The sequence below is a fragment of the Mixophyes fleayi genome, chromosome 5, assembly GCF_038048845.1.
Source record: "Mixophyes fleayi isolate aMixFle1 chromosome 5, aMixFle1.hap1, whole genome shotgun sequence".
Taxonomy (NCBI): Eukaryota; Metazoa; Chordata; class Amphibia; order Anura; family Limnodynastidae; genus Mixophyes; species Mixophyes fleayi.
Genome location: NC_134406.1, coordinates 3,081,295 through 3,105,936, shown reverse-complemented (window position 1 = coordinate 3,105,936; position 24,642 = coordinate 3,081,295). Strand labels below are relative to the sequence as shown.

The 24,642-nt window shown below is 42.4% G+C and overlaps 1 protein-coding gene across 3 annotated transcripts in view; it reads left to right on the top strand.

Annotated features, from left to right (window-relative positions):
* Window positions 1–24,642, top strand: part of ARHGAP39 (Rho GTPase activating protein 39) — a 145,000-nt gene that overhangs the window by 85,185 nt on the left and 35,173 nt on the right. For 2 of the 3 annotated variants that reach the window (XR_012692709.1, XM_075211581.1), the window contains exons 5-6: window positions 1,561–1,647; window positions 23,812–23,885. Coding sequence is in view for 2 of the 3 variants with exons in the window: in XM_075211581.1 (XP_075067682.1) it covers window positions 1,561–1,647; window positions 23,812–23,885 (161 nt within the window). In the remaining variant the exon portion in view is untranslated. The remainder of the gene's footprint in view (window positions 1–1,560; window positions 1,648–23,811; window positions 23,886–24,642) is intronic. The other variant, XM_075211582.1, reaches the window with a different exon arrangement.

Genomic DNA, 24,642 nt, shown 5'->3' with positions numbered 1-24,642 from the left:
TACATTATTACAGTACATTGTTTCCTACATAAAATGTTATTAGGAGCAGAATATATACATCATCATCAATCATCAACATTTATTTATATAGCGCTTTACAAATGGATATACATATGTACTTGTGTAGATATATGTGCTTTCATGATAATTATACCTGCAGGTAAATGATAAATACTTTAAATGTTTTTAGTTACAGATATAAGCCTAATAGAGCTTTACTGTGTTATATACAAAAGATTAATCTTGCTGTAATCGTAAATTTATATGAACTAATTAAAGCTCCTCTGTCACAATGTATCACGCAGTCTTGTTCTTGTTTCATCTGATACGTTGACCTGACACCAGAGACTCCCAGTCTCCCCACACATCCAGATATGGGATAATTTACTTTATAAATGTGGCCACCACAGCATTTAATTATAAAATAATAATGCATTTCTCTTTCTTTTTATACAGAAATGTTTTAATGTTTTATTAGGTGTGTCTGAATGTATGTATTTGTCAATCTGAATAGTTACAGAACCCACAATGTTGCTAGAATGTAATGTGCTGTCCAGTATTTGGTCTGAGAGAAGTGGAACAGGTCAGCCCTGTCCTGATTCATAACATACAGGGTCATGTGGGCCGTTCACTTATCTCTCTCTAATGGTGGACACACTGACGGGTTCTGTACTGAGACACAAGGTTTATCCAGATTAGTCTGTGTTCTGCACACATTGTACTGTAAAGACAGGGATACAAATTATGTTTTATGGATGGAGATAAGGAAGAATGGACACTCCTGCCTGGATGGCATGTAATAAGCCATACATTATGTAACTCATGTCTGTCATTGTATTATTTTATTATATGATATTGGGGAAGAAAAAGGAGGGAGCACATTATCTTGAAGAGTTGGGTTCATGTAGTGCACAAGGACTCCTCCAAGTTACTATTATTATGCTTTATTATATAGCGCCAGTATATTATGCAGTGCTATACAATAGTGCGCCAATATTTATCTAATAATCCAGAACATCCGCGGGACAACAACAACAAGGTAGATTGATCGCTAAAACAAGCCATTGATTTTTTTGGAGGAAATAGAACTAGGTTTGTGTCCTCTCTGTTATATTCATATATTAGGCCTTGTTAAGAGTTATGAGCAAAGCAAAAAAGAGAGCAAATTTGCACCCAGAACAAAACCATGTGGGAAGGGGGATGTAAATTATGCAGACAGATTTAGAGATGGGAGGGGACGTGTCCTTGCTCAACTGTCAATTGTGGTGTAAAAAAAAAAAAAAGCTGCCCAGTATGTGTGCATTGTATGCAGAGGTAGCCGGTAATATTCCTGCAAAAAATTAATTACTGCATTTGCCCTCTTATATTGTAACATGGTTTGTGCAGGAGCTAATTTACACCTTTTTTTCCCCCTCCTAAATCTAAGTAAGGCCCAGGATGTACATAACATTACTCCTTGGGCCGTGTCCGTTTCCTGGGCTCTCTCAGTACATTTATCTGCCATTTGTGTCTTGTGTTCCATCGTGTTCCGTTGTGTTCATCATTTTGTTTGTTTACCAGTGACTCGGCACATAAAAGACCTTCTGGAAAGGAAGAAGAAATCCAAATTGAGAAAGAAACCAAAGCCTTATTTTGAAGAGCACGATGGTAGGGACCAGATCCATCTCTGTAGTGCTCCCCTTCCCCTAGAATAACCCGCTCATCTCTGCGTAACTTCTTTCTCACCCTGATGATTTTGTGCTCGCTGCACAGAACAGTCCTAGACCAGAAATATCACTCAATCTCTTCTTACGTAGCGGTTATAATGCTCAGATTACAACCAGCTGTATTCATGTAGCGGTGACATAATAATATTATATAAAGTCTTAGTATAAATTAAGCAAGAAAAAAAGAGAGATTTTGTGTAGTCTGGTCATCAATCCAATTAATGTGTCTACTAAACAGCTTCTAATCCGTCCTGTGCCTGTCTGTCCCGCTGTCACCCTGCCCGTCTCTTAGTAATAGTCTGTTTGTTAACGTCTGTTGGGGAAGAATAACACACAGCGGTTGGGTGTATATTATGTAATGCTGCATTGTCTCCTATACCTGTACATCACAGTAAAGCGGCTGTCTGGAATATAAAGTGAGTATGGAGGCGTCGGTGGGATGTGAGATGACAAAATCTTGTCGTCTTGGTGGCATTAAAAGCTTTTACATGTGACGGTTACAACAAGTCCTCTCAAAATGTCCCTTTGTTTGTCTGAAGAGTTTCCTGACGTTTGTACTCCTGGGACTAGAACTAGATGGTGGATTACTGAGTATTTGTTGTATCTTCAGTTACTTTAGCTGTTCACTCTTTTTAATGTTTGTTACAGAAAGATTCTGCTCTCTAAGTATGTAATACGTCTATGCAGTATGATCAGTCCATATTACCAGCTGAACCTGTCAGCCAACCATGGACTAATCGCCCCAAAACTTAGGAGTCAATAAGTAACTTTGTAATGAAATGTATATGTGCTGTGTACATACACAAATTAGGGTGTGGCTATTAACATTGGGGGGCGTGGCTATTCTCCATGTCACAGCAGACTAACAGAGCAGATCAAAGTTAACAATGACCAGGCAGTTATGTATCATACACCACAAATGAACAACATGTTATATAGTTCTATGTGTTGCACCAGCCCCCCCACCCCACACAGAGTGACATTTTGTTTCTTCCATTCATAGGATGTTCCCAAAACATGAGTTAAAACATGTCTTTTTTTTAATTGTAGATAGTTCCAAATGGTAACTAGATCCAGAACGTTTAATAAATGGTCATAAAACTCATGAAATTTGTAAAATAAAATAGACAGCAGGACCACAATGCATATTTACTATCGGGGTTGTGTGCTGTCCATGTTATCTCAGGAGACCGTTAAGCCTACATACATACCCAGAATCCCACCCTCAGATTGACAGCAGGTATGGAAGTGAGATTTATTATTCTACAGGCTCCCCTTGTGGTCAGTGGCTCGGCCTTACTGAATTTTGAGTTCTACTTTTGACTAGTAAGTTGGTGCTTGTCTCCTCAGATGGGTAATCCAACCACTACTGTTAAAGTGTCAGTTGCCGGCTCCTATGTGCCGTGGGCAACTTTCAGCGAAAGGCCCCTATGGGGCTAGCTTCACTACTTTTATTATAAACTTGTTGCGTGCTTGTTGGAATAGGCTAAAGGGCTCAACTGCTTTTCCCGCTCCTAGTGGCTTCCTGACATACCACTTTGACCATCCCAAATTTGAGCGCACTAACCTTCTTGCCGCTACATGGAATCATAATGGAACCTGGCAGCTGGAGGATGGTCTGGAACGGGGGGCTTTGCATTCTTGTGGTCAGTCCAAAGAATTGGTTCATCTGTCAAAATGTATGCAGTTTCGTTACGTAGAGACCCCTGGCTAACATCGATCTAGCCATGTCTTCCCTGGAGGATATAGTATCGCACTGGCAGTTACTTCATGTTGACTTTAAATACTCTGAATTTTCTCCCCCGTGTAGAAGGGGATGAGAGGTAGATGTTTGGACTCTCGCTGATGAGCGAGAGTCCAGAAATTGCTCAAATTCGTGAGCAGATCCCAAGTGCTACTATATGTGCTCGGGACAGACGTGACCAGCTTATACACTGTTTTATAGTTTTGGGGCATTGGCACAATAGCATGCAACAAAACTGCCATTTCTACTGTAGCTAAAAATGCAAAAGTCTTATTTGCACACATTTGCAATTATACTCACTCAGGGCCGGATTAACCCTAGGGCTAACTGGGCTACAGCCCAGGGGCCTCGGGCATCCAGGGGGCCTTTGAAAGTGCTCAGCAGCATTATTGATTGGTCGGGGGCGCCCCCGGCGCGATCAATGCTGCTGAGCACTTTCACTGCGGTCCTTCCCCGGCGCGCTGTAGTCTCCTTACTGAGGAGATCTCGTGAGTCTTACTCCCTTAATCCGGCCCTGTACCCACTTCATGCTGGCTGGCCGGCCACCCAGGGATGCCTTACTATACCAGGGAAGCCCAGTACCTTTAAGGGTTCTAATAGTCCCTCAGGCAAATGCAGTTAGAAGAGTACAATAATACATTTATTCTAATAAAAGCAATTACTTAAATTCCCCACTAGCTTTAGGAGTTACAGTTACCTGGATGTCCTGACTTGCTGACAATCTCTACCAGCACGATAGGAGCGAAGCCCTTGGTCTCCCTGTTGGATCAGGCCCACCGAGTAACAATTCCCATTAAGTTCTTCTGAGCTGCAGATGTACCAGCAGGATGCACAGTCCAGCAGAAGCTTAGACTTCAACGCTGGAGTCCTTCCCAGGATCAAAACAAAATCAGCAACAACCTTCAGGGCTGGGTCAGAGGTGGCATTAGATAGTGGGATCCCTTCTCATGCCAGTATATCCCTTAGTCCGCTGCTGGGATGATTCCAAGAAGACAATGGGGACATACTCAGGTTAATTAAGGGGCAAGGCCAGGATGATTAAGTGACACTCCCAGTATTAACCCCTTACAAGCTTTTTCAGCCAGAAGTAGCTTCTAGCTGATCAGGACTTCCAGTAGGCAAAGGAGGGGGTGATGAATGCAGCTACAGTTCCCCCTCACCTGTATTTTGAAACTAGACCCAGCCCGATCCTTACCCATAACCCACCTGGTTTCAATTTAAGAACAATTTCTCACTGCAATATCAACAATATACAATAAACAATATACATATTTACATATATAGTGAAAAAGTCTGTGGCTGGATCACGTAGAAATAATTTATTGTAGAAATTTATATCAATATCAATTAGTGCAGATGCCACTTTATGTAACTGCAAATGTACTTGTCTTTTTATATTGGTATGTGTTTTGTATGGAAATGTATTGATATCTGTGACAGTATGTCATGTTTAGGTTTTGTAACTTTTCTAGAGGAAATTCCCAAGTAGGCATATGTGTGGAGGGGATGTGTTTTTGAAACTGTCTGGAGACAGGTAATCTCATGTTAATTAGACCTTTTTATTGCTGAGTGACCAACACGTCTGTTGAACCTGAAAGCACAGGAGGTGGTAATTTGACTTTCTGGTAGACTTCCTATGTTTGTAAGACTCAATGCAAGTGATCACAGATGAATTTGAATTTTGCAAGTTAAATTGCATTAAAAGCAAGATTAGAGAAAATGTTATATTCTTATGGTAAACATTCAATATAAAACCTCAGACGTTATGGTGCGGCTAGCAGCAATGTAAGGTGTTAAACCCCTCCAGGCTGATTTATGTGCAGGATGCTTGATGAACTGGGATTGGTTAGAGGGGCGGGAGGCTCGATTACCTCCACACTGTTTGACCATATAGTGCAGTATCATTATTCCATCTGTAAACTTCTGGAAAGTTCGCTAGTACCATACATTGGTGTGTAACTGTCCTTATAAGGACTGCTTGAGCTAATAAACATCACTGCTTCAAGATCCTGCTTTGATGCCTACTTACCTGATGTACATTCCTGTGACCTACGGTTTAGACCAATCTAATCCGTTACCCAACTGTTCTGAGGTTGGGACCCAGCATCTAATACCAACGCACTGCCCACTACTTTGCAACTCTGGCCAGTGTGATAGACCAGGGGGAACCATCGATAACAGGCCTGATCTAAAGAAAGTGTTCAGGGTTACCAGCCCAGGTGCCCAGCAAGGGGGTAAACTAGCAGCGAAAGTTACCTAGATATTGGTGCTGGCGAAGAAGCCTAGTGGTGGCAGCAGCAAGTCCCTCCTACTGTGTTTTAGAGGGGTGCTATTTGGGATAAAGAAAGGGGATGGTGGCAAAGCAAGCCCAGACGGTCCCCAGCAACATGAACAGGGTGGCATAGGAGGTCCATCCTGTCACATCTCCTATATAGGCATGGCTACAATATTCCCTTACCCACATGTAATTAGACAATGCATTTACACTCTGGTGAGCTGGGGAACAATAACGGCTATAAAAGTACATTATAATCCTCATTTTGTGAGAAACGAGGGACAGACTAGTTAAGGTGATATGAATCTCGTTTTGTCACAGTAATACAGAGATAATACATTATTACTCCTCCTGCTGCTTTTATATACTGTGAAAACAAATGATAGTTGAAGAAAATCTGGTGCACCTCGCTCAGTAGAAACAGCTGGTAATAAGGTTTATCTACCTCTCCAGAAGCTGCCTGTATACGTCTAATAGAGTGTGCGATCTGTGGGTGGGGTCTCGACAGACTTGTGTGGGATTTACTTAGTTTGTAGTGTAATTAATTCCATTATTAACATTACTGATGATGCTTATGCTACTTTTTCATTTATGTTTGGATTTTTTTTTTGTTTTCATTCTGACTGCAATGTTAAAACATGTAACTGTTAAAATATAGAGTGGACAGAGAAATGCAGGATAATGTGACTCCGACAGAGCATATATTGTGGCATTGTGATGGGAGGGCTGGGCAGGCGAGAACGTTCCTTGTGGAGTGCCATCTAGGTACATGAATTCTTCAACTTTTCCACCCACATGAAAAAATGCTGTATTCCAGGGAGCTGATTCAATTACAAGCCGTGTGCCGCCGAGAGCCTCGGGAATGGTCGCAGAGGCAGTCCGCGGCTTCGCAAGATCACAGAATTTTCCTCACACCCAATAGAGGTGCAACTGAAAACCTGCAATGTTGGAGTATGGTAGTACACGAAAATGCAACCGAACACCGCAGTGATGTCCAGCGTCACAACGCTAGTAATTGAATTGACCGCAAGGCGCAAAGAAGGCACATTTACAGAGGAGTTTACTTGTTTACTGGGGGCTGCTATGCAAAAAGGGACATATTTTGCCTATGTCCTTGGAGGCGGTGGAAACCATGAGTCAGACTATACCATACTTGCCAACGTTTCCTTGTTGGCTTCAGGGAGATCCCGGGGGAGGTGGGCATGCGGGAGTGGAGCTTGACGAATCATATCATTTTGATGACACAATATTTGCATCATTAAGCCCCTCCCCAGGCCACTTATCTATTTCTGGGGCGTGAACCGGGAGGATGCCCTGCTCTCCTGGGAGGTCTCCCAGAAATGCAGGAGTCTCCCGGTCTGGGAGAGTAGGCATCTATGCGCTAAAGAAAAGCAGTTAATGAATCTCTAGAGACTGAAGTGTCTTTTACATTTCTGTCTCCATTACTGAAGTCTATGTTGTCTTACCTGTCAGTCTTTGATTAAAACTTGGTCTCCATGAAAATGGCCACCTCTATAGGCATCAATACATGGACATAGGACACACTTTCTGAACTGTGTCATCATGCCACAGATGGTGAAGCCAACCATGTCTTGTACTGGCTCAGCATCAGGGAGAATGCCAGACTCTTCAGGGAGTGAGGGAGAGCACCCCTATTTCAGGGAGTCTCCCTGACATTCAGGGAGAGTTGGCAAGTATGGACTATACTTTCAATATAAACTCCATTTACGCCGTCCAGACACACTTTGTGGGAAAGCGCATTTCTAGATGTGTTTGCACAATACAACAAAACCTTTCATATACAGCAAAATGGTGCCTGTAATAAGGACAATTAGTTTAGGGAACTGATTAATTCCATCAATGAAGATAAACTGAACAGTATTTTTATAGAAAACTGTAAATGGATGAAAGAGGCGGTCCTTAGGTGGTAGTAGGCAGGGCTTTAAGGCAACAATGTCACTCTTTTGACCTTGAACATTTAAAGTCAGACCCACAAACCTGCAAAAGTTGGAGCCGATTGAGTAACAGAACATTACGTTATATATGCACTAGGTTAACAAATAGAAGCATTTGCGCACAAGGAAATTATATATATATGTGTATATATCAAGCAATGTGCAACGCAGGATATACATTGAAAAGAGATAATTATACGTATTTGGTTTGAAGACGAGAAGGAAAGATAAAGTTTTGAGTTGCAGAGATAATGAGCAGCATAGGGAAAGGAATTTATATGTCCTTACACCTCAACCTCGGCTGTCCATTTGTAATTGGAGTTTCTTCTGGCTTCTTAGATTTTGTTTGAGTGATCATGAAGCTACTCAATGTAAAGTGTCAGCTCCTTGACTTCCTGAACAGGCTTCCACACTGTATCCGCAGGATTCAGTGCAACATAATGAAGTTATTCACTTTAACCCCTTAAGAATTAGTTGTAGAAAAAGTATTTGACAGTGCTACAAATAATCTGTGTTAAAGCTCCATGATTAAAGCTTCTGATGTAGGTGTAATAGGATAATTCGGAGATGATGGTCTAGGATGGAGCTCGTAGTGGACCCGTCAGTGTTTACATATGAAGCTGGGCTCAGAGGATTACCACCAATAAAAGCTGAATAAAATAACAGTTTATGGATAGCAGAAGTATCCGGCTTCCTCCTGACTTTGTGCCGGGACTTAATGAAAGGACTGGCCGAGTATAAACTAGACGCTGATGTGTGCGGCAGATTGAACAATGTATTGTCTGCCAGAAATACTCCTGTTTGTACTCTCTCTTGTGCCCTGTAATATAATGGAGGTTCCCTGACCAGTCAGGACCCTCTAGGCCTTAATGATCCTCTTCAACAAAGCTGGCTGAGGACGGGACCAGGCTGAAGCTGGCTGTTGAGGGGACCATTCTGAAGCGGGCTGATGACGGGACCAGGCTGAAGCTGGCCGGTGACGGGACCAGGCCGAAGCTGGCCCATGATGGGACCAGGCTGAAGCTGGCCCATGACGGGACCAGGCTGAAGCTGGCCGATGAGGGGACCAGGTTGAAGCTGGCCCATGACGGGACCAGGCTGAAGCTGGCTGTTGAGGGGACCATTCTGAAGCGGGCTGATGACGGGACCAGGCTGAAGCTGGCCGGTGACGGGACCAGGCCGAAGCTGGCCCATGATGGGACCAGGCTGAAGCTGGCCCATGACGGGACCAGGCTGAAGCTGGCCGATGAGGGGACCAGGTTGAAGCTGGCCCATGACGGGACCAGGCTGAAGCTGGCCCATGACGGGACCAGGCTGAAGCTGGCCAATGACAATGTATTGCTCTATTGTGCAGCTAACTTTCTGATAACAAGTAATATGAGGGAAAACTATTTATCCCGGACATAATCCAATATGCAGAGCGTTTCAGATTTATGATGGGGTGTAGTACTATATGCAGAGCATTGCAGGTGTATGATGGGCTGTAATCCTATATGCAGAGCATTGCAGGTGTATGATGGGCTGTAATCCTATATGCAGATCATTGCAGGTGTATGATGGGGTGTAGTTCTATATGCAGAGCATTGCAGTTGTATGATGGGGTGTAGTCCTATATGCAGAGCATTGCAGGTGTATGATGGGGTGTAATCCTATATGCAGATCATTGCAGGTGTATGATGGGGTGTAGTCCTATATGCAGAGCATTGCAGTTGTATGATGGGGTGTAGTCCTATATGCAGAGCATTGCAGTTGTATGATGGGGTGTAGTCCTATATGCAGAGCATTGCAGGTGTATGATGGGGTGTAGTCCTATATGCAGAGCATTGCAGTTGTATGATGGGGTGTAGTCCTATATGCAGAGCATTGCAGTTGTATGATGGGGTGTAGTCCTATATGCAGAGCATTGCAGGTGTATGATGGGGTGTAGTCCTATATGCAGAGCATTGCAGGTGTATGATGGGGTGTAGTCCTATATGCAGAGCATTGCAGGTGTATGATGGGGTGTAGTCCTATATGCAGAGCATTGCAGGTGTATGATGGGGTGTAGTCCTATATGCAGAGCGTTGCAGTTGTATGATGGGGTGTAGTCCTATATGCAGAGCGTTGCAGGTGTATGATGGGGTGTAGTCCTATATGCAGAGCGTTGCAGGTGTATGATGGGGTGTAGTCCTATATGCAGAGCATTGCAGGTGTATGATGGGGTGTAGTCCTATATGCAGAGCGTTGCAGGTGTATGATGGGGTGTAGTCCTATATGCAGAGCATTGCAGGTGTATGATGGGGTGTAGTCCTATATGCAGAGCATTGCAGGTGTATGATGGGGTGTAGTCCTATATGCAGAGCATTGCAGGTGTATGATGGGGTGTAGTCCTATATGCAGAGCATTGCAGGTGTATGATGGGGTGTAGTTCTATATGCAGAGCATTGCAGGTGTATGATGGGGTGTAGTCCTATATGCAGAGCATTTCAGGTGTATGATGGGGTGTAGTCCTATATGCAGAGCATTGCAGGGTATGATGGGGTGTAGTCCTATATGCAGAGCATTGCAGGTGTATGATGGGGTGTAGTCCTATATGCAGAGCATTGCAGGGTATGATGGGGTGTAATCTTATATGCAGAGCGTTGCAGGTGTATGATGGGGTGTAGTCCTATATGCAGAGCATTGCAGGTGTATGATGGGGTGTAGTCCTATATGCAGAGCGTTGCAGGTGTATGATGGGGTGTAGTCCTATATGCAGAGCGTTGCAGGTGTATGATGGGGTGTAGTCCTATATGCAGAGCATTGCAGGTGTATGATGGGGTGTAGTCCTATATGCAGAGCATTGCAGGTGTATGATGGGGTGTAGTCCTATATGCAGAGCATTGCAGGTGTATGATGGGGTGTAGTCCTATATGCAGAGCATTGCAGGTGTATGATGGGGTGTAGTTCTATATGCAGAGCATTGCAGGTGTATGATGGGGTGTAGTCCTATATGCAGAGCATTTCAGGTGTATGATGGGGTGTAGTCCTATATGCAGAGCATTGCAGGGTATGATGGGGTGTAGTCCTATATGCAGAGCATTGCAGGTGTATGATGGGGTGTAGTCCTATATGCAGAGCATTGCAGGGTATGATGGGGTGTAATCTTATATGCAGAGCATTGCAGGTGTATGATGGGGTGTAGTCCTATATGCAGAGCATTGCAGGTGTATGATGGGGTGTAGTCCTATATGCAGAGCGTTGCAGGTGTATGATGGGGTGTAGTCCTATATGCAGAGCATTGCAGGGTATGATGGGGTGTAATCTTATATGCAGAGCATTGCAGGTGTATGATGGGGTGTAGTCCTATATGCAGAGCATTGCAGGTGTATGATGGGGTGTAGTCCTATATGCAGAGCGTTGCAGGTGTATGATGGGGTGTAATCTTATATGCAGAGCATCACAGGGTATGATGGGGTGTAGTCCTATATGCAGAGCATTGCAGGTGTATGATGGGGTGTAATCTTATATGCAGAGCATCACAGGGTATGATGGGGTGTAGTCCTATATGCAGAGCGTTGCAGGTGTATGATGGGGTGTAGTCCTATATGCAGAGCATTGCAGGTGTATGATGGGGTGTAGTCCTATATGCAGAGCATTGCAGGTGTATGATGGGGTGTAGTCCTATATGCAGAGCATTGCAGGTGTATGATGGGGTGTAGTCCTATATGCAGAGCATTGCAGGTGTATGATGGGGTGTAGTCCTATATGCAGAGCATTGCAGGGTATGATGGGGTGTAATCTTATATGCAGAGCATCACAGTGCAGGGACAGAACACTACATATGTTTAGGGCCTGATGCCCGCTCCTGTGGCTCCCGCTCTGCTCCTTTCAGCACATGCAGCGGCTGGTCCATGCCCTGTGATGCCCATGGTGGCCGTAGCCCTATTTCCACCACTACTTCCAGGTGAATGATGGGGAACGTTGTATCTCTGGACTGTGATTGCAGGGACCATTATATACATATATAACATCTGTCTGTGTGCTGGTCCGGTCCCATAGATCATAGCATGAGTCTAGTATCTTACCCCACTACAAGCACATTGACATTATCCAGCTGAGACACAAGATCACAGTGACAGATGTGTATTTACCACTCTCCAGATCGTTATTGATTGTCACTCAATTACCGCGTTACTTTAACTAGTGCATTAAGCCGTCTGTTCCAGGTAATCTAATGAGCGTCTATAGCTGTTCATTTTACCAGCCATTCCTGTAATTAATTAAAGAACATTGTACAAACGGATGTCAGTTAAATTGTGTTTTACCTTGATGTAAAGCTTACTGAAGAAGTAACCTGTCCCAGATAGACCCATTCACTGACACAATGCAGAACACAGCAGTCAGGCTCGATCAATGTGTACTGTACAGCTTTGTATACATTGTGTATGAGAATAGAGATTGTTATCTAATCCTCCTGGGTCTGGGTACCGCGTGCATATCAGCAGTGTTCTGACGTGTGATTGTCAGACATAACAGACTTTCCCTGCACCTTGTGTCAGTTATTCATGTAAAATCTATTTTATAGACTTTATATAAAATTGTCCAACTGCTCCTGATTTGTTAGTTATTGTGCACGTTTGTGTCTTCAGTGGAGTAAATGCAGGTTCATCAAGATGGGTTTGTCAGTATTTGCTCATTCACATTGAGGGCTGCATCCTAAAATAATGTACCTATGGAGTCTTGTATTTCTGGGGCATTCAGGAGATCAGTAAATAAATTAGTTGTATGAACTTAGAGAGACGGTTTATACTACAATCTTCCGGCTCTAGTTTGATAAGAGCCGGGCAATACTACTCTGTGCAGCTGAAGGACCCTGTTGCTGTCCTCTTCTATAACACCAGAATCACAGAGGGCTACACAATCATCTTCTTCAAGTAACCAAATATTGCCACCAAGTGTATACAAAACATATTCCTCTGGGACGGCATTGTCAATAACTGGATGTCTGAAATCAGACTGTGAACTCCGTCAGAATATGGATGTGTAATACAATATAACATTACACCTCAGGCAGTTTCTTACAGAAGCCCTGACGCAGGAGAGAATGATCGGTAGTGTACAGTCATGGGCAAAAGTTTTGAGAATGACACAAGTATTGGTTTTCACACAGTTTGCTGCTTCAGTGCTTTTATACATTTTGTCAGATGTTGCTATGGTATACTGAAGTAAAATTACAAGCATTTCATAAGTGTCAAAGGCTTTTATTGACAATTACATTAAGTTTATGCAAAGAGTCAATATTTGTAGTGTTGGCCCTTCTTTTTGAAGGCCTCTGCAGTTCGTCTTGGCATGCTGTCAATCAACTTCTGGGCCACATACTGACTGATGGCCGCCCATTCTTGCCTAACCAATGCTTGGAGTTTGTAACAATTTGTGGGGTTTTGTTTGTCCACTCGCCTCTTGAGGATTGACCACAAGTTTTCAATGGAATTAAGGTCTGGGGAGTTTCCTGGCCATGGATCCAAAATTTTGATGTTTTGATGCCCAAGCCACTTAGTTATTACTTTTGTCTTATGGCAAGGTGCTCCATCATGCTGGAAAAGGCATTTGTTTGTCACCAAACTGTTCTTGGATGGTTGGGAGAAGTTGCTCTTGGAGGATGTTTTGGTACCATTCTTTATTCTTGCCAGTGTTCTTAGGTAAAATTGTAAGTGAGCCCACTCCCCTGGCTGAGAAGCTGCCCCACACATGAATGGTCTCAGGATGCTTTACTTTTGGCACGACACAGGACTGATGGTAGCGCTCACCTTTCCCTCTTCGGACAAACGTTGTTCCAGATGCCCCAAACAATCTGAAGGGATTCATCAGAGAAAATGACTTTACCCCAGTCCTCAGAATTCCAATCCATGTACCTTTTGCAGAATATCAGTCTGTCCCTGATGTTTTTTCTGGAAAGAAGTGGCTTATTTGCTGGCCTTCTTGACACCAGGCCATCCTCCAAAAGTCTTCGCCTCACTGTGCGTGCAGATGCACTCACACCTGCCTGCTGCCATTCCTGAGCAAGCTCTGCACTGGTGGTGCCCAAATCCCACAGCTGAATCAACTTTAGGAGACGGCTGTGGCGCTTGCTGGATGTTCTTGGGTGCCCTGAAACTTTCTTCACAACTATTAAATCTTTCTCCTTGAAGTCCTTGATGATCCGATAAATGGTTTATTTAGGTACAATTTTACTAGCAGCAATATCCTTGCATGTGAAACCCTTTTTGTGCAAAGCACTGATGACTGCATGTGTTTCCTTGCAGATAGCCATGGTTAACAGAAGAACAATGATTTCAAGCACCACCCTCTATTTAAAGCTTCCAGTCTGTTTTTATAACTCAATCAGCATGACAGAGGGATCTCCAGCCTTGTCCTCGTCAACACTCAATGTTGTTTTTGGGATAAAGTTAATTGTGATGGCAAAGAGGGACTTTGATATTAATTGCAATTCATCTGATCACTCCATGACATTCTGGAGTATATGCAAATTGCCATCATAAAAACTGAGGCAGCAGACTTGTGAAAAATTATATATGTGTCATTCTCAAAACTTTTTGCCATGACTGTAAAATCCTAAACATATTGGAAGTGGTGAGGAATTTTCTGTGCTAACTGACAACAAAAGGAACATGGAAGCAGCATGGGTGATCATAATGAGTAAATATCCAAATATTACAGTGATAGGATGTGTATCCCATGGGCGAAACCTGTTCCCTAATAACATCATGAAGATGGACACCCTGCAAAATAAATCAAACACATTACAGATCCTGACACTGTATTTGTTAAGAAGAAGCCAAATATGGGGTACAGTCATTGCAATTTGAAAATTTAATAAAAAATAAAGGGGTTCTTCAGGAAACGGTAATCATTGAGTGTCTTTAAGTACGTAGAAGTAGTAGATGATGTAGGGTTGTAAGGTCAATTTCTTTAGCAATCGCTGCATCTAACTCCGTGCGCTGCTGTCCAATTGCTTATTAGAAAATCAGATCTCGTTGAGAATCTACGTGCGTCTCAGCTTACGTGTATAGAAGATAGAAAAGTTCAAGACCATTCACAGAAACAGAAAGAATTTTCTTTGCCAATCAATTCCTGCTGCTTCAAATCTCCTTCATCAAAAGAAAGAAATGTTAGTGAAGATGGCATTGTTACTGCACTGTTACTGCACTGTTACTGCACTGTTACTGCATTGTTACTGCACTGTTACTGCACTGTTACTGCACTGTTACTGCATTGTTACTTCACTGTTACTGCATTGTTACTGCACTGTTACTGCACTGTTACTGCACTGTTACTGCATTGTTACTTCACTGTTACTGCATTGTTACTTCACTGTTACTGCATTGTTACTGCACTGTTACTGCACTGTTACTGCACTGTTACTGCATTGTTACTGCATTGTTACTGCATTGTTACTGCACTGTTACTGCATTGTTACTGCACTGTTACTGCATTGTTACTGCATTGTTACTGCACTGTTACTGCATTGTTACTGCATTGTTACTGCATTGTTACTGCATTGTTACTGCATTGTTACTGCATTGTTACTGCACTGTTACTGCACTGTTACTGCACTGTTACTGCACTGTTACTGCACTGTTACTGCATTGTTACTGCATTGTTACTGCATTGTTACTGCATTGTTACTGCACTGTTACTGCACTGTTACTGCACTGTTACTGCACTGTTACTGCATTGTTACTGCACTGTTACTGCACTGTTACTGCACTGTTACTGCACTGTTACTGCATTGTTACTGCACTGTTACTGCACTGTTACTGCACTGTTACTGCATTGTTACTGCACTGTTACTGCCAGTGCCCGCTTGCACCCTCTGGTGCTCTTCTCATCTGCTCCAGACCTCCATCCTCTGCAGAATGTGGAAGAACCTGCTCTATGAATCAAGGAATATGGTAACACATGGAAGAGTGGATAAGCTTGTCTCAATCCAGGCAAATCTTCAGTGTTCTCAGAGGATGGTGATAATAGTGACAGTATAGAACATTAGACTGATGAGACAAAGATGCATGATGCAGCCAGTCAACCCCCACACTGCATTAGTTACATAATATCATGGATAATGGTTGCTTTAGCAACATGCAGCTTTATGATTGAGTACATTGTAGAAGCTGAATAAACTACTCTTCTACATTTGATAAGTATACCTAGTATGATACTGTTACAATCCAAGTTATATATGATGCATCCCCTGTTCTAAAAGTTGCAATGTGTATATAGGACTGTAAAGAGTGCTTACTTTATATAAACATTCCCAAAATTACCCCCCCTCCCCCCCCAGAAAAATTGGAAAAAATGTATATCGTTCATAGCTTTTAATCTCCGCATGAGTTGATATCACAGATTGTGACCGTCTCTCCGTATCAGCCTTCCCTGTGTGGAACACTGTATACACGCGCAATCTTCAGATTTTTTAGTGAGGCAGCTGCGGGACTCAGTGCGCCAGTCAGAAAGCCAGAAGTAGTTGTGGCACACGTGACGGGTGTTGCCGACCCCTGGGCAATAGCATGATGTCACCCCTGAGCCACAGAACTCGGCAGATTCTTCTTGTACAGTTTTAGGAATCTACATGTTTCTGTACATATGATAATAAGCATGTAATGTATGTTACTTCACGGATCTGTTCTTCAGTGTCATGTCACCATCTCTTACTAGTCTAATCTCCGCAGTAGAATCACTGAGGACGGACTGAATCCTTCTCTCCGCTTCCCTAGCTGCAGTATGTAAAGGATACTGGGAAATAACCAGAGACATCTATATGCTACATTTCTTATACTGTTAAAATGTAACAATTACACACAATCCTTCACCAAGTGATCACATCTAGTTCCAGCATGTTGCTGAGGAGAACATTGAGAAGCTGATATGTTTATGGGCTGAATGCACAACAATCACAGAATTCTCTTATCTCCCAGATTCTGCAGCCAGCTGAGATTGCAGAACTGATGTGTCAGTAATTCCACTTTCAGATTGCTGCCCCTGCAATATCCCGGGTTTTTGTGGCAGTGTGTAAGGGGTATATATAATTATATAGCTCACACATGTGCCAGATTCACCAGCACAGTCCTAGTATTTCTTACTGCAATCTGTAACTTTGAATTCCTGTTTACTTACAATTCTGATTCCTGATGACTGCAGGTTAACCCCTTCCTGACATTCTTCAAAACTGCACGATCAGCCTGGCTCAACTCCCAGTCAGCTGTGGTTAACTTAATTTGTTTATGACAGCCATGGGCTACAGCCCCAAACTCAAAATCTAGCAGTCAGTAATCGCCACCCAGTAGCTGTACACAGCTTTCAAAGTGAGTTCTATGTACAGTTATGTTGTTAAGTCTTGGTTACTGTATTCATGACTGCAAATCCTGTAATGTCTCAATAGTGACACTTTCAGAGAAATCCCTGTGTGGTAGCGATGCCCAGGCTGCAGCAAAGGACATCCATCTCTCAACTTCCTGGCCTGTCAGCACTGATGGATTAAGTATAACTTGGATCTAACAGCGGATGATGTCAGCTGCATTCAATCGGTCAGTGCTACAATAAGAAACACCTGAGAATGGCCTATTGGTTTAAAAATACCAAAAACATAAAATTGACCTTTGTTTCTAGGCCTTATAATATGTTACCTACAATAAACATTGAAGGCGGAGAAACGCGTCAGTGGCACAGCAAGGAGATCCATACACAGGGATAAGGAATACAAGACTCTTTAACGCAGAGACTATGTGTTCTTAAAATCTACATAATAGGATATTGTTTCAGCTCCTTTCAAGAGATTCTACACTTGTGGACTGCCGGTAGTAGTGTCAAACAAGACTGCATGGTGTCAAAACATAGGAGCAACATCATCACCTTGATTGGGAACATCAGAGTCAATTATATATCCCATACTAATGAATATCACTATTTAGGGACAATAATTTGTTTGGAAATATTTATGATTTTCTGCTATGCTGAGCGTATTATTAGATTTCTATGTTTAACAGTGTATAATATATTTTATTGTCTTAATAAATTGTAATTAATTTTATTATCAGCGCTCTTCTACATATATATATATATATATATATATTTTTTCATTTCTACAATAAACATATCTGTTATCAGTAGACAAAATATGTTTGGGTAACTTTGTAACAGTATTAGAAGTGTGTATTGTTTTTATATTTGTACACGTCTAACCCGTTTATGTCCCTGAATGAGTGGGGTACATCATTAGGGTGATCACCATTCCGACAACAGTTATAGCGACACTAATATGTCAATTACTATGATTCCGACTTGTAGGGAGTGCAGACTTGCCTAAAAGTTATACAGAATATTTCCGTCAGCACTGCTATAAACGGCGACAGCAGAAAATGCCGTCAGTGTGATTGTCGTCACTTAAAATGGCGACAGTCGCATTGGCGGTTCTAAGGGGCAATGCAAGGACCCGGCAGCTGTATAAAGTGTTTTATGGTTTTTTGTGTCCTACATTTTTAAAAAATCACAATCTGCTGTATCATCACAATGCAAGAAATGCCGCAGTACAAGGAGTCTGCTGGCGGCAGCTATATCTGTCTTCTGTACATCAGCACACAGTGAACTTGTCAGGATCCCCCCTTGTTCTTTAGGCCCCCAAGGATCATAAATCTGTTTGTTGTCACAGACAGCTAATCTTCTGTGTATGTGGTAATCCTCTACCAGGCAGAAAAGCAAACACTCTGTTTTACCAAATAGACGTTTAATCTTATATTGTATTAAATAGAAAAGAAAATGTCCTCCTGGGGTATTCACCATCTGCCGCCGGGTGGGACGGGCACGGACTAAAGTTCATTAATTAAGTTCTCTAATGTCCTTTTCTTCTCACCCTACATTTATAATGTATAACTGAAGTCAAATGACAACATGACCCAAATGTATCATTGTAAACAGATGACAAAATAAAGTACATTCTGGAAACTGTTACTATGTGTTAATGATGTAATCTTTTGAATTATAAGGTTTTAAATTTATGTTTTTGATAAATGATTGTGTAATAGTGGGTGCTGGAAGAATGAGAGAAAACAATTGAAAAAGGGGGTACGAGGAGAGTAAATCAAGGGATATAGAGGGGGTTGGGGGTTAGAAAGTGTCATATATTTTTCAAAGATACCATATACCTAGAACATAACTGATCATAACTATCCCTTGCTAACTTTGATGTATATAGTTGGTTAATAATAGTACTCTTTGCTACAGTGTATTATCATCATCATCATCACCATTTATTTATATAGCGCCACTAATTCCGTGGCGCTGTACAGAGAACTCACTCACATCAGTCCCTGCCCCGTTGGGGCTTACAGTCTAAATTCCATAACATACACACAGACAGACAGACACACTAGGGTCAATTTTTTTTTTGCTTAGCAGCCAATTAACCTACCAGTATGTTTTTGGGGTGTGCAAAGACACCGGAGCACCCGGAGGAAACCCACGCAAACACAGGGAGAACATACAAACTCCTCACAGATAAGGCCATGGTCGTGAATTGAACTCCATGACCCCAGCGCTGTGAGGCAGTAGTGCTAACCACTGAGCCACCGTGCTGCACATTATGTAGCATGTTTTACACTGTAAAGTATGTATGTTCCAGTGTTATATGTGTAGAGGATGTAATTGTGCCTTTAATGTAAGAAACCACTGTTCAGTGTCCCACAACAAATGTATATGTCACAGGTGTCATTTTATACATAGGGACCGGGTACAATACAGGTCAGGAACGTGGACAAAATTCCAGGAGGGATTACACACCAGCAGCTTCATTAATAGTGTCCGAAGAGAACTCCACATCGGGGACGGACTGCACAGTGCATGTCCAAGCTGCATATGAACTATGCCTTCTAAGCTATTGTTATACTAAAGTCCCAATGGACAATAAAAAAGTTTGAATATCTGAAAAACATTCCCTGGATTGTGTCCAGTTGGCTGCCAATCGCCTAGTTCAATCAGGTGTTGACGATCTAAAGATGAAATGGAGAGAAAAGGGCTCTGACTGGTAGAGTATTTTAGTTCATCCAGGAATAAATCTGTTCCAAGTGCTAAAAAATACATGAATACCAAAAACATTCCGTATGCGGAACTTATCTTTGTGCTCTTCAAATCTCCTATGGATCTTTTGCTCAAACCGAAACAACCAGAAATCACAAATATCGTCCTTATCTGTGGGCCTTGAATTGTCTAGGGAATCTTCTCCATAGACTCAAATGTAAAAACACCACAAACAACTGCCCCTCTGCCGAAAACAAATATAAATCCAGCTAATCTCGTATTTTATGCTGTAAAAACTGCTTTACTTATCATTCTCCACTCCGTCTTGGATTCTCAGAAGGAGAAAAATAAGAAGAAGCCAGATAATAGTGTAATATGTAAACACAATTTTATTCAAGAACACATGGTAGCAAACATAACATACATCCAACAGTATAAATAGAGATCATTCGAATCTCTTACATGGAATGCTAAGGGATCTGTTCTCTAACAAGCCAATGAAGTTGGTACCCACAGCTTTCAACAATCACAATAGAGAGGTTCAGTATTATTACCCTCATACACAGACCAACGCGTTTCACCATTAATAAACCCCCACATAACAGGACATACCTTACGACTAAGGACACATTAAAGGTCATTTACAATGCTGTGTGCAAATGTTTTGTTATTTTATGTGCCCATTTGGTGCAAATATACCAGTTTGTGCCTGGATGGAAGGAGTTGGGTGGATTGGGCCTTCCTATGCAGACTGTAAGCTAGGCTTTACCCACACAAACAATGTAATAAAACCACAATCACGTAATACAGTCATCATCATCTATTTATATAGTGCCACTGATTCCGCAGCGCTGTACATAGAACTCACTCACATCAGTCCCTGCCCCATTGGAGCTTACAGTCTAAATACCTAACACACACACAGATTAGGGTCAATTTTCATAGCAGCCAATTAACCTACCAGTATGTTTTTGGAGTGGAAACCCATGACCCCAGCGCTGTGAGACAGAAGTGCTAACCACTAAGCCACCGTGCTGCCCACAGTTGCATCGTCCCCTCCATTACTAATTTTTATAATACATAAGTTAGACAACTTCAAGCAGAATTTTACCCTAAAAATCAATACCTTGTAATTAATTAACGGGGAGCCCTAAATTGGGTTGAGCTCTGTCCCACATGTTAACTTCCAGCTTGACCCAAGTCTTGCAAAATTTGTGACAATGCTTCTCCAAGGGCATCTGCTAAATCTGGACGGTCTGCACCTAGGTGTATACAAGGCGGGTAAATTGGCACATTTCAGATTATGAAATGCGCTGCAGAATACACTGTTTCCGGCTCATTAATGAGTCTAATGAGTCCCATTGTTTATGTGATCCAAAGTGTTGCAGAAAGTTGCATTCTGTCTTCAGAGCTGGGAATAAGGTGTTATGTATCGTTAAACTCACTGTTCTGGTGGAGTGTGGTATTCTCAGTATGTATGTGTGTGTGTATATCTATATATCATAGTCCTTTTTATGACTAATAAGTAACATTTTTAAACCGGTTATGCAAAATTTTCTCCTCGTTCGATATTCGACTGAGAAATGTAGTCGTTTTTGGACTGCAGAATTCGGCCTTAAGCTGTTCGCACATCTTACCCCAACACACAGCACAATGAATTGCTCTATTATTACTGTAAATTCTTAAAATTGTGAATTTGCAAATACAGTTTATTATGTTATTGTACGAAGTAATAGTGTAAGTAGAAGGTGGATCGGATGAAACATCGAGTATGTGCGAAATGAGCTGTTTTATGTTAATGTCTGTAAAAATAACAAGAAAAAGAATCCGTGTCGTTGCCTGTATCATAGAATTTCAACCAAATTGCTATATTTGAAAAAGATTTTTTCCTAATTCTAATATTTTTATTATTTATTTACTGGCATGGAGTATCCTGGAGTTTTTTTTATATATATTGCACTAATACTGATGACATGTGCTGTCCTTTAACATCTTTCAGTGGGAGGAAAGTCAGTTCATGGTAACATCATACTTACCAACTCCCGGAAACTTGTTCGCGGGGGGGGGGGGGGGGGGGGCCAGAATGACGCGATTGGCCTCGTCCCGCCCCCTCCCGCCCTCCAAAATGGCGTGATTCACCGAGAATCGCGTCAAATTTGACGCGATTCTCAGTGAGATTGGGATGCGGGAGAAATGCCAGCTTGCCGAATTTCGGGAGTCTCCCGGACTTTCCGGGAGAGTTGGCATGTATGGGTAACATGATGGTTGTTACACAACACACCACAAATTCTGAGTCTTACTCCATAAATATATTGCAACCAGTTCACAACTAGTATTCTTTCCACACAAGAACAATATAACAAATGCTAAACCATGTACTTGTTTAGCTCTGATATTAAAATACGTATTGTTCCCGTCTTAAGAGTAAGTGACATGCGGAGAGATGGGGAAACTTTTACCCTCTGTTCAATCCGTTCTCTGGGCTGAGCAGTATCTGATTTCCCCTGGCTGGGAATGTGTGAACTGTTTGCTGACAGCCGTTCCCTTTTATCAGTGTCTGTCTGCTTTAATCAGTTATTCCACCCTGTACACAATAGAGCCTGAAGTGGCTTAAGGAGTAGCTGCTCCTCTCTCACACCGCTCCTCTCTCCAGGGCTCCTGATTTTTCCTTTTTTTATTTTGTTGTTGAAATCATAGGCAGAGAAAATAACAATCTTTTCCTGCCAAAATAACGCTGCCATGCAGTTTTATAGCGAAAGTAGGCATTATGTAGGCAATAATGTATCAGGTGCCCTAAGACCAGTTCTCCAGCAGCTGAGCAGATCCGTGGAAGAGAGAAGTATTTGGAACATTACAATCAGACTCTTAAATAAAATTACTGAAATGTTACAGAAAGTCAAAGCTGCAAAATTCTTCCATAACTGATACTAAAAAGCATAAACCAGCAGCATTCTGCCACATAATACCATAATACAAACATAAAGGCAAGTTATTATCATCCTGTGTTTCGGTGATCCTCCCGATTCAGCGAGCCGGGGGGGCCTGTACTCCCCCCTGCTGGGTTAGTAACTAGGAGGGCGTCCCTGGGTCATGACAAGACTGGGGAGCCTTCAGTTTAGGTGAATTGCTGGACCCTTATAAGTATTATTCTACTACTCTTTTTAACTTACACTTATCATTTAACTCATTATTTAAAATTCAATCCACTGACAAATTCCCATTCACGTGGGCAGTAAAGTGGCTCATACCAGAGAAGGCCGAGCACACACTGCAGGAAATTTCTCCTGATTCGATATCGTTAACAATTGTACCAACGACTGAAAGTCCCGATCAGCAGCCGTTTCATGTGTACACACTATACACGTTACATGATTTACCTTCAGATCTGCGCTCCTCATCTGCCATAACCATGAAGAGATGGTGACTCTGTAACCTCTATGGAGATCTGCCGGCACTGCTGGTCCTGGGTGTGTACACACTGCAGAATCGGGCCGACAACGTTCCATCATTGATGGAAATTTTTAGTCTGTTTATAAAATCAGAGCAAACAATGTGATGAGCTTTGGAACGATAACCGTTGACTGTGGGCGTGTACACACCGATGCGATATCGGACCTAACGGTCGTTTACAGAGTGATTGGCACAATAATCAGGTGAATAAAACTAGTGTGTACCCAGCCTTACAGGACTCGTCAGCCAATGAGTAAAATAAATAATATTTCCTATATCTGTCCTACTAGTAACTAGTTTTACTTTTTACTTCTTTTTTTTTTTAATTTGTTACTTTGATGACAGACCCCTCGTGCATCAGTCAGTAATGAATACGCCTTTGTTCCAGCTATCAGATATGAAATATATGGACTGTGAGCAGTCGGGGACTAATATATCTGTACTCCAGCTAGAAGACACAGAGAACGTGTTTTATTACCTGTTTTCACTTATTGTACTTATGTATTTCTACAAGGGCCGTGAATGTGGTTTATGTGATGGAAATATGCTCACTTCTGTCATTATTATTATTATTATTATTATTATCTGAGCCTATGCAGGACATGTTATTGCTGGAGTCCTCACTCACTGCCTTCTCTTTTCTTATTATTTCAGGGGTGGCCATCAGCACGTATGCCAAATACTGTTACAGGAAGCTGCAGAAAGCAGCGCTGCTGGGAGCAAAAAAGGTACCTGCCCCCCCCCATTCTCTCTATATATTCTCTCTCTCTCCCCCATCTTCTATCTCTCTTTCTCTCTCTCTCTCTCTCTCTCTTCTCATACTCTCTCCCCATCTTACTTTTATATGTGTATTCTCTGTCTCTATCTAAAAGCTCAGATATTTTATATTTATATTCATCAGAGGAAAAAACATCATAATTTCTCTCAATATTTCAGAAGCTTTTCTTTAAAAACATAAATCACAAACTTGCTCATAAGGCCTTATCCTCTGCCTCTCCCCCTTCTTTCCCCTTCCCTGCCCCTGTCCCTCTACTCTCCCTCTCTCCCCTGCGTTTCTCCGTCTGTACACCCCTCCCCTTAGATTGTACGCTCCTCTGAGCAGGGCCATCTCTCCTCCTGTTTCCACCACTCCTAACTCTGCTCTCCAGCTACTTAGCCCTCCTCCTCGAGGACCCTCCACCCCCGTCCCCTCTGGGGGTCTCCCTGTCTTCCACGCCCTCCTTCTTGGGCTCCATTGTTTGCGGATCCTCCCTCCCCCTTCCCCCGCCCTCTCTAGCTGTGCATTGAGCTTACTGAGTTACTGTTTACTGTACTGTGCTGTCTCACCTTGTACTGTAACTCGTTTGTCCCTGTACGGCGCTACGGACACCTTGTTGCGCCCTATAAATAAAAGTTAATAATAGTAATTGCTGTTTGCATGTAGTACCAGTGCTCATTGTTTGGGGGATTCTCATGATGTGAGATACAAGGTGTTCATTCTAAAAA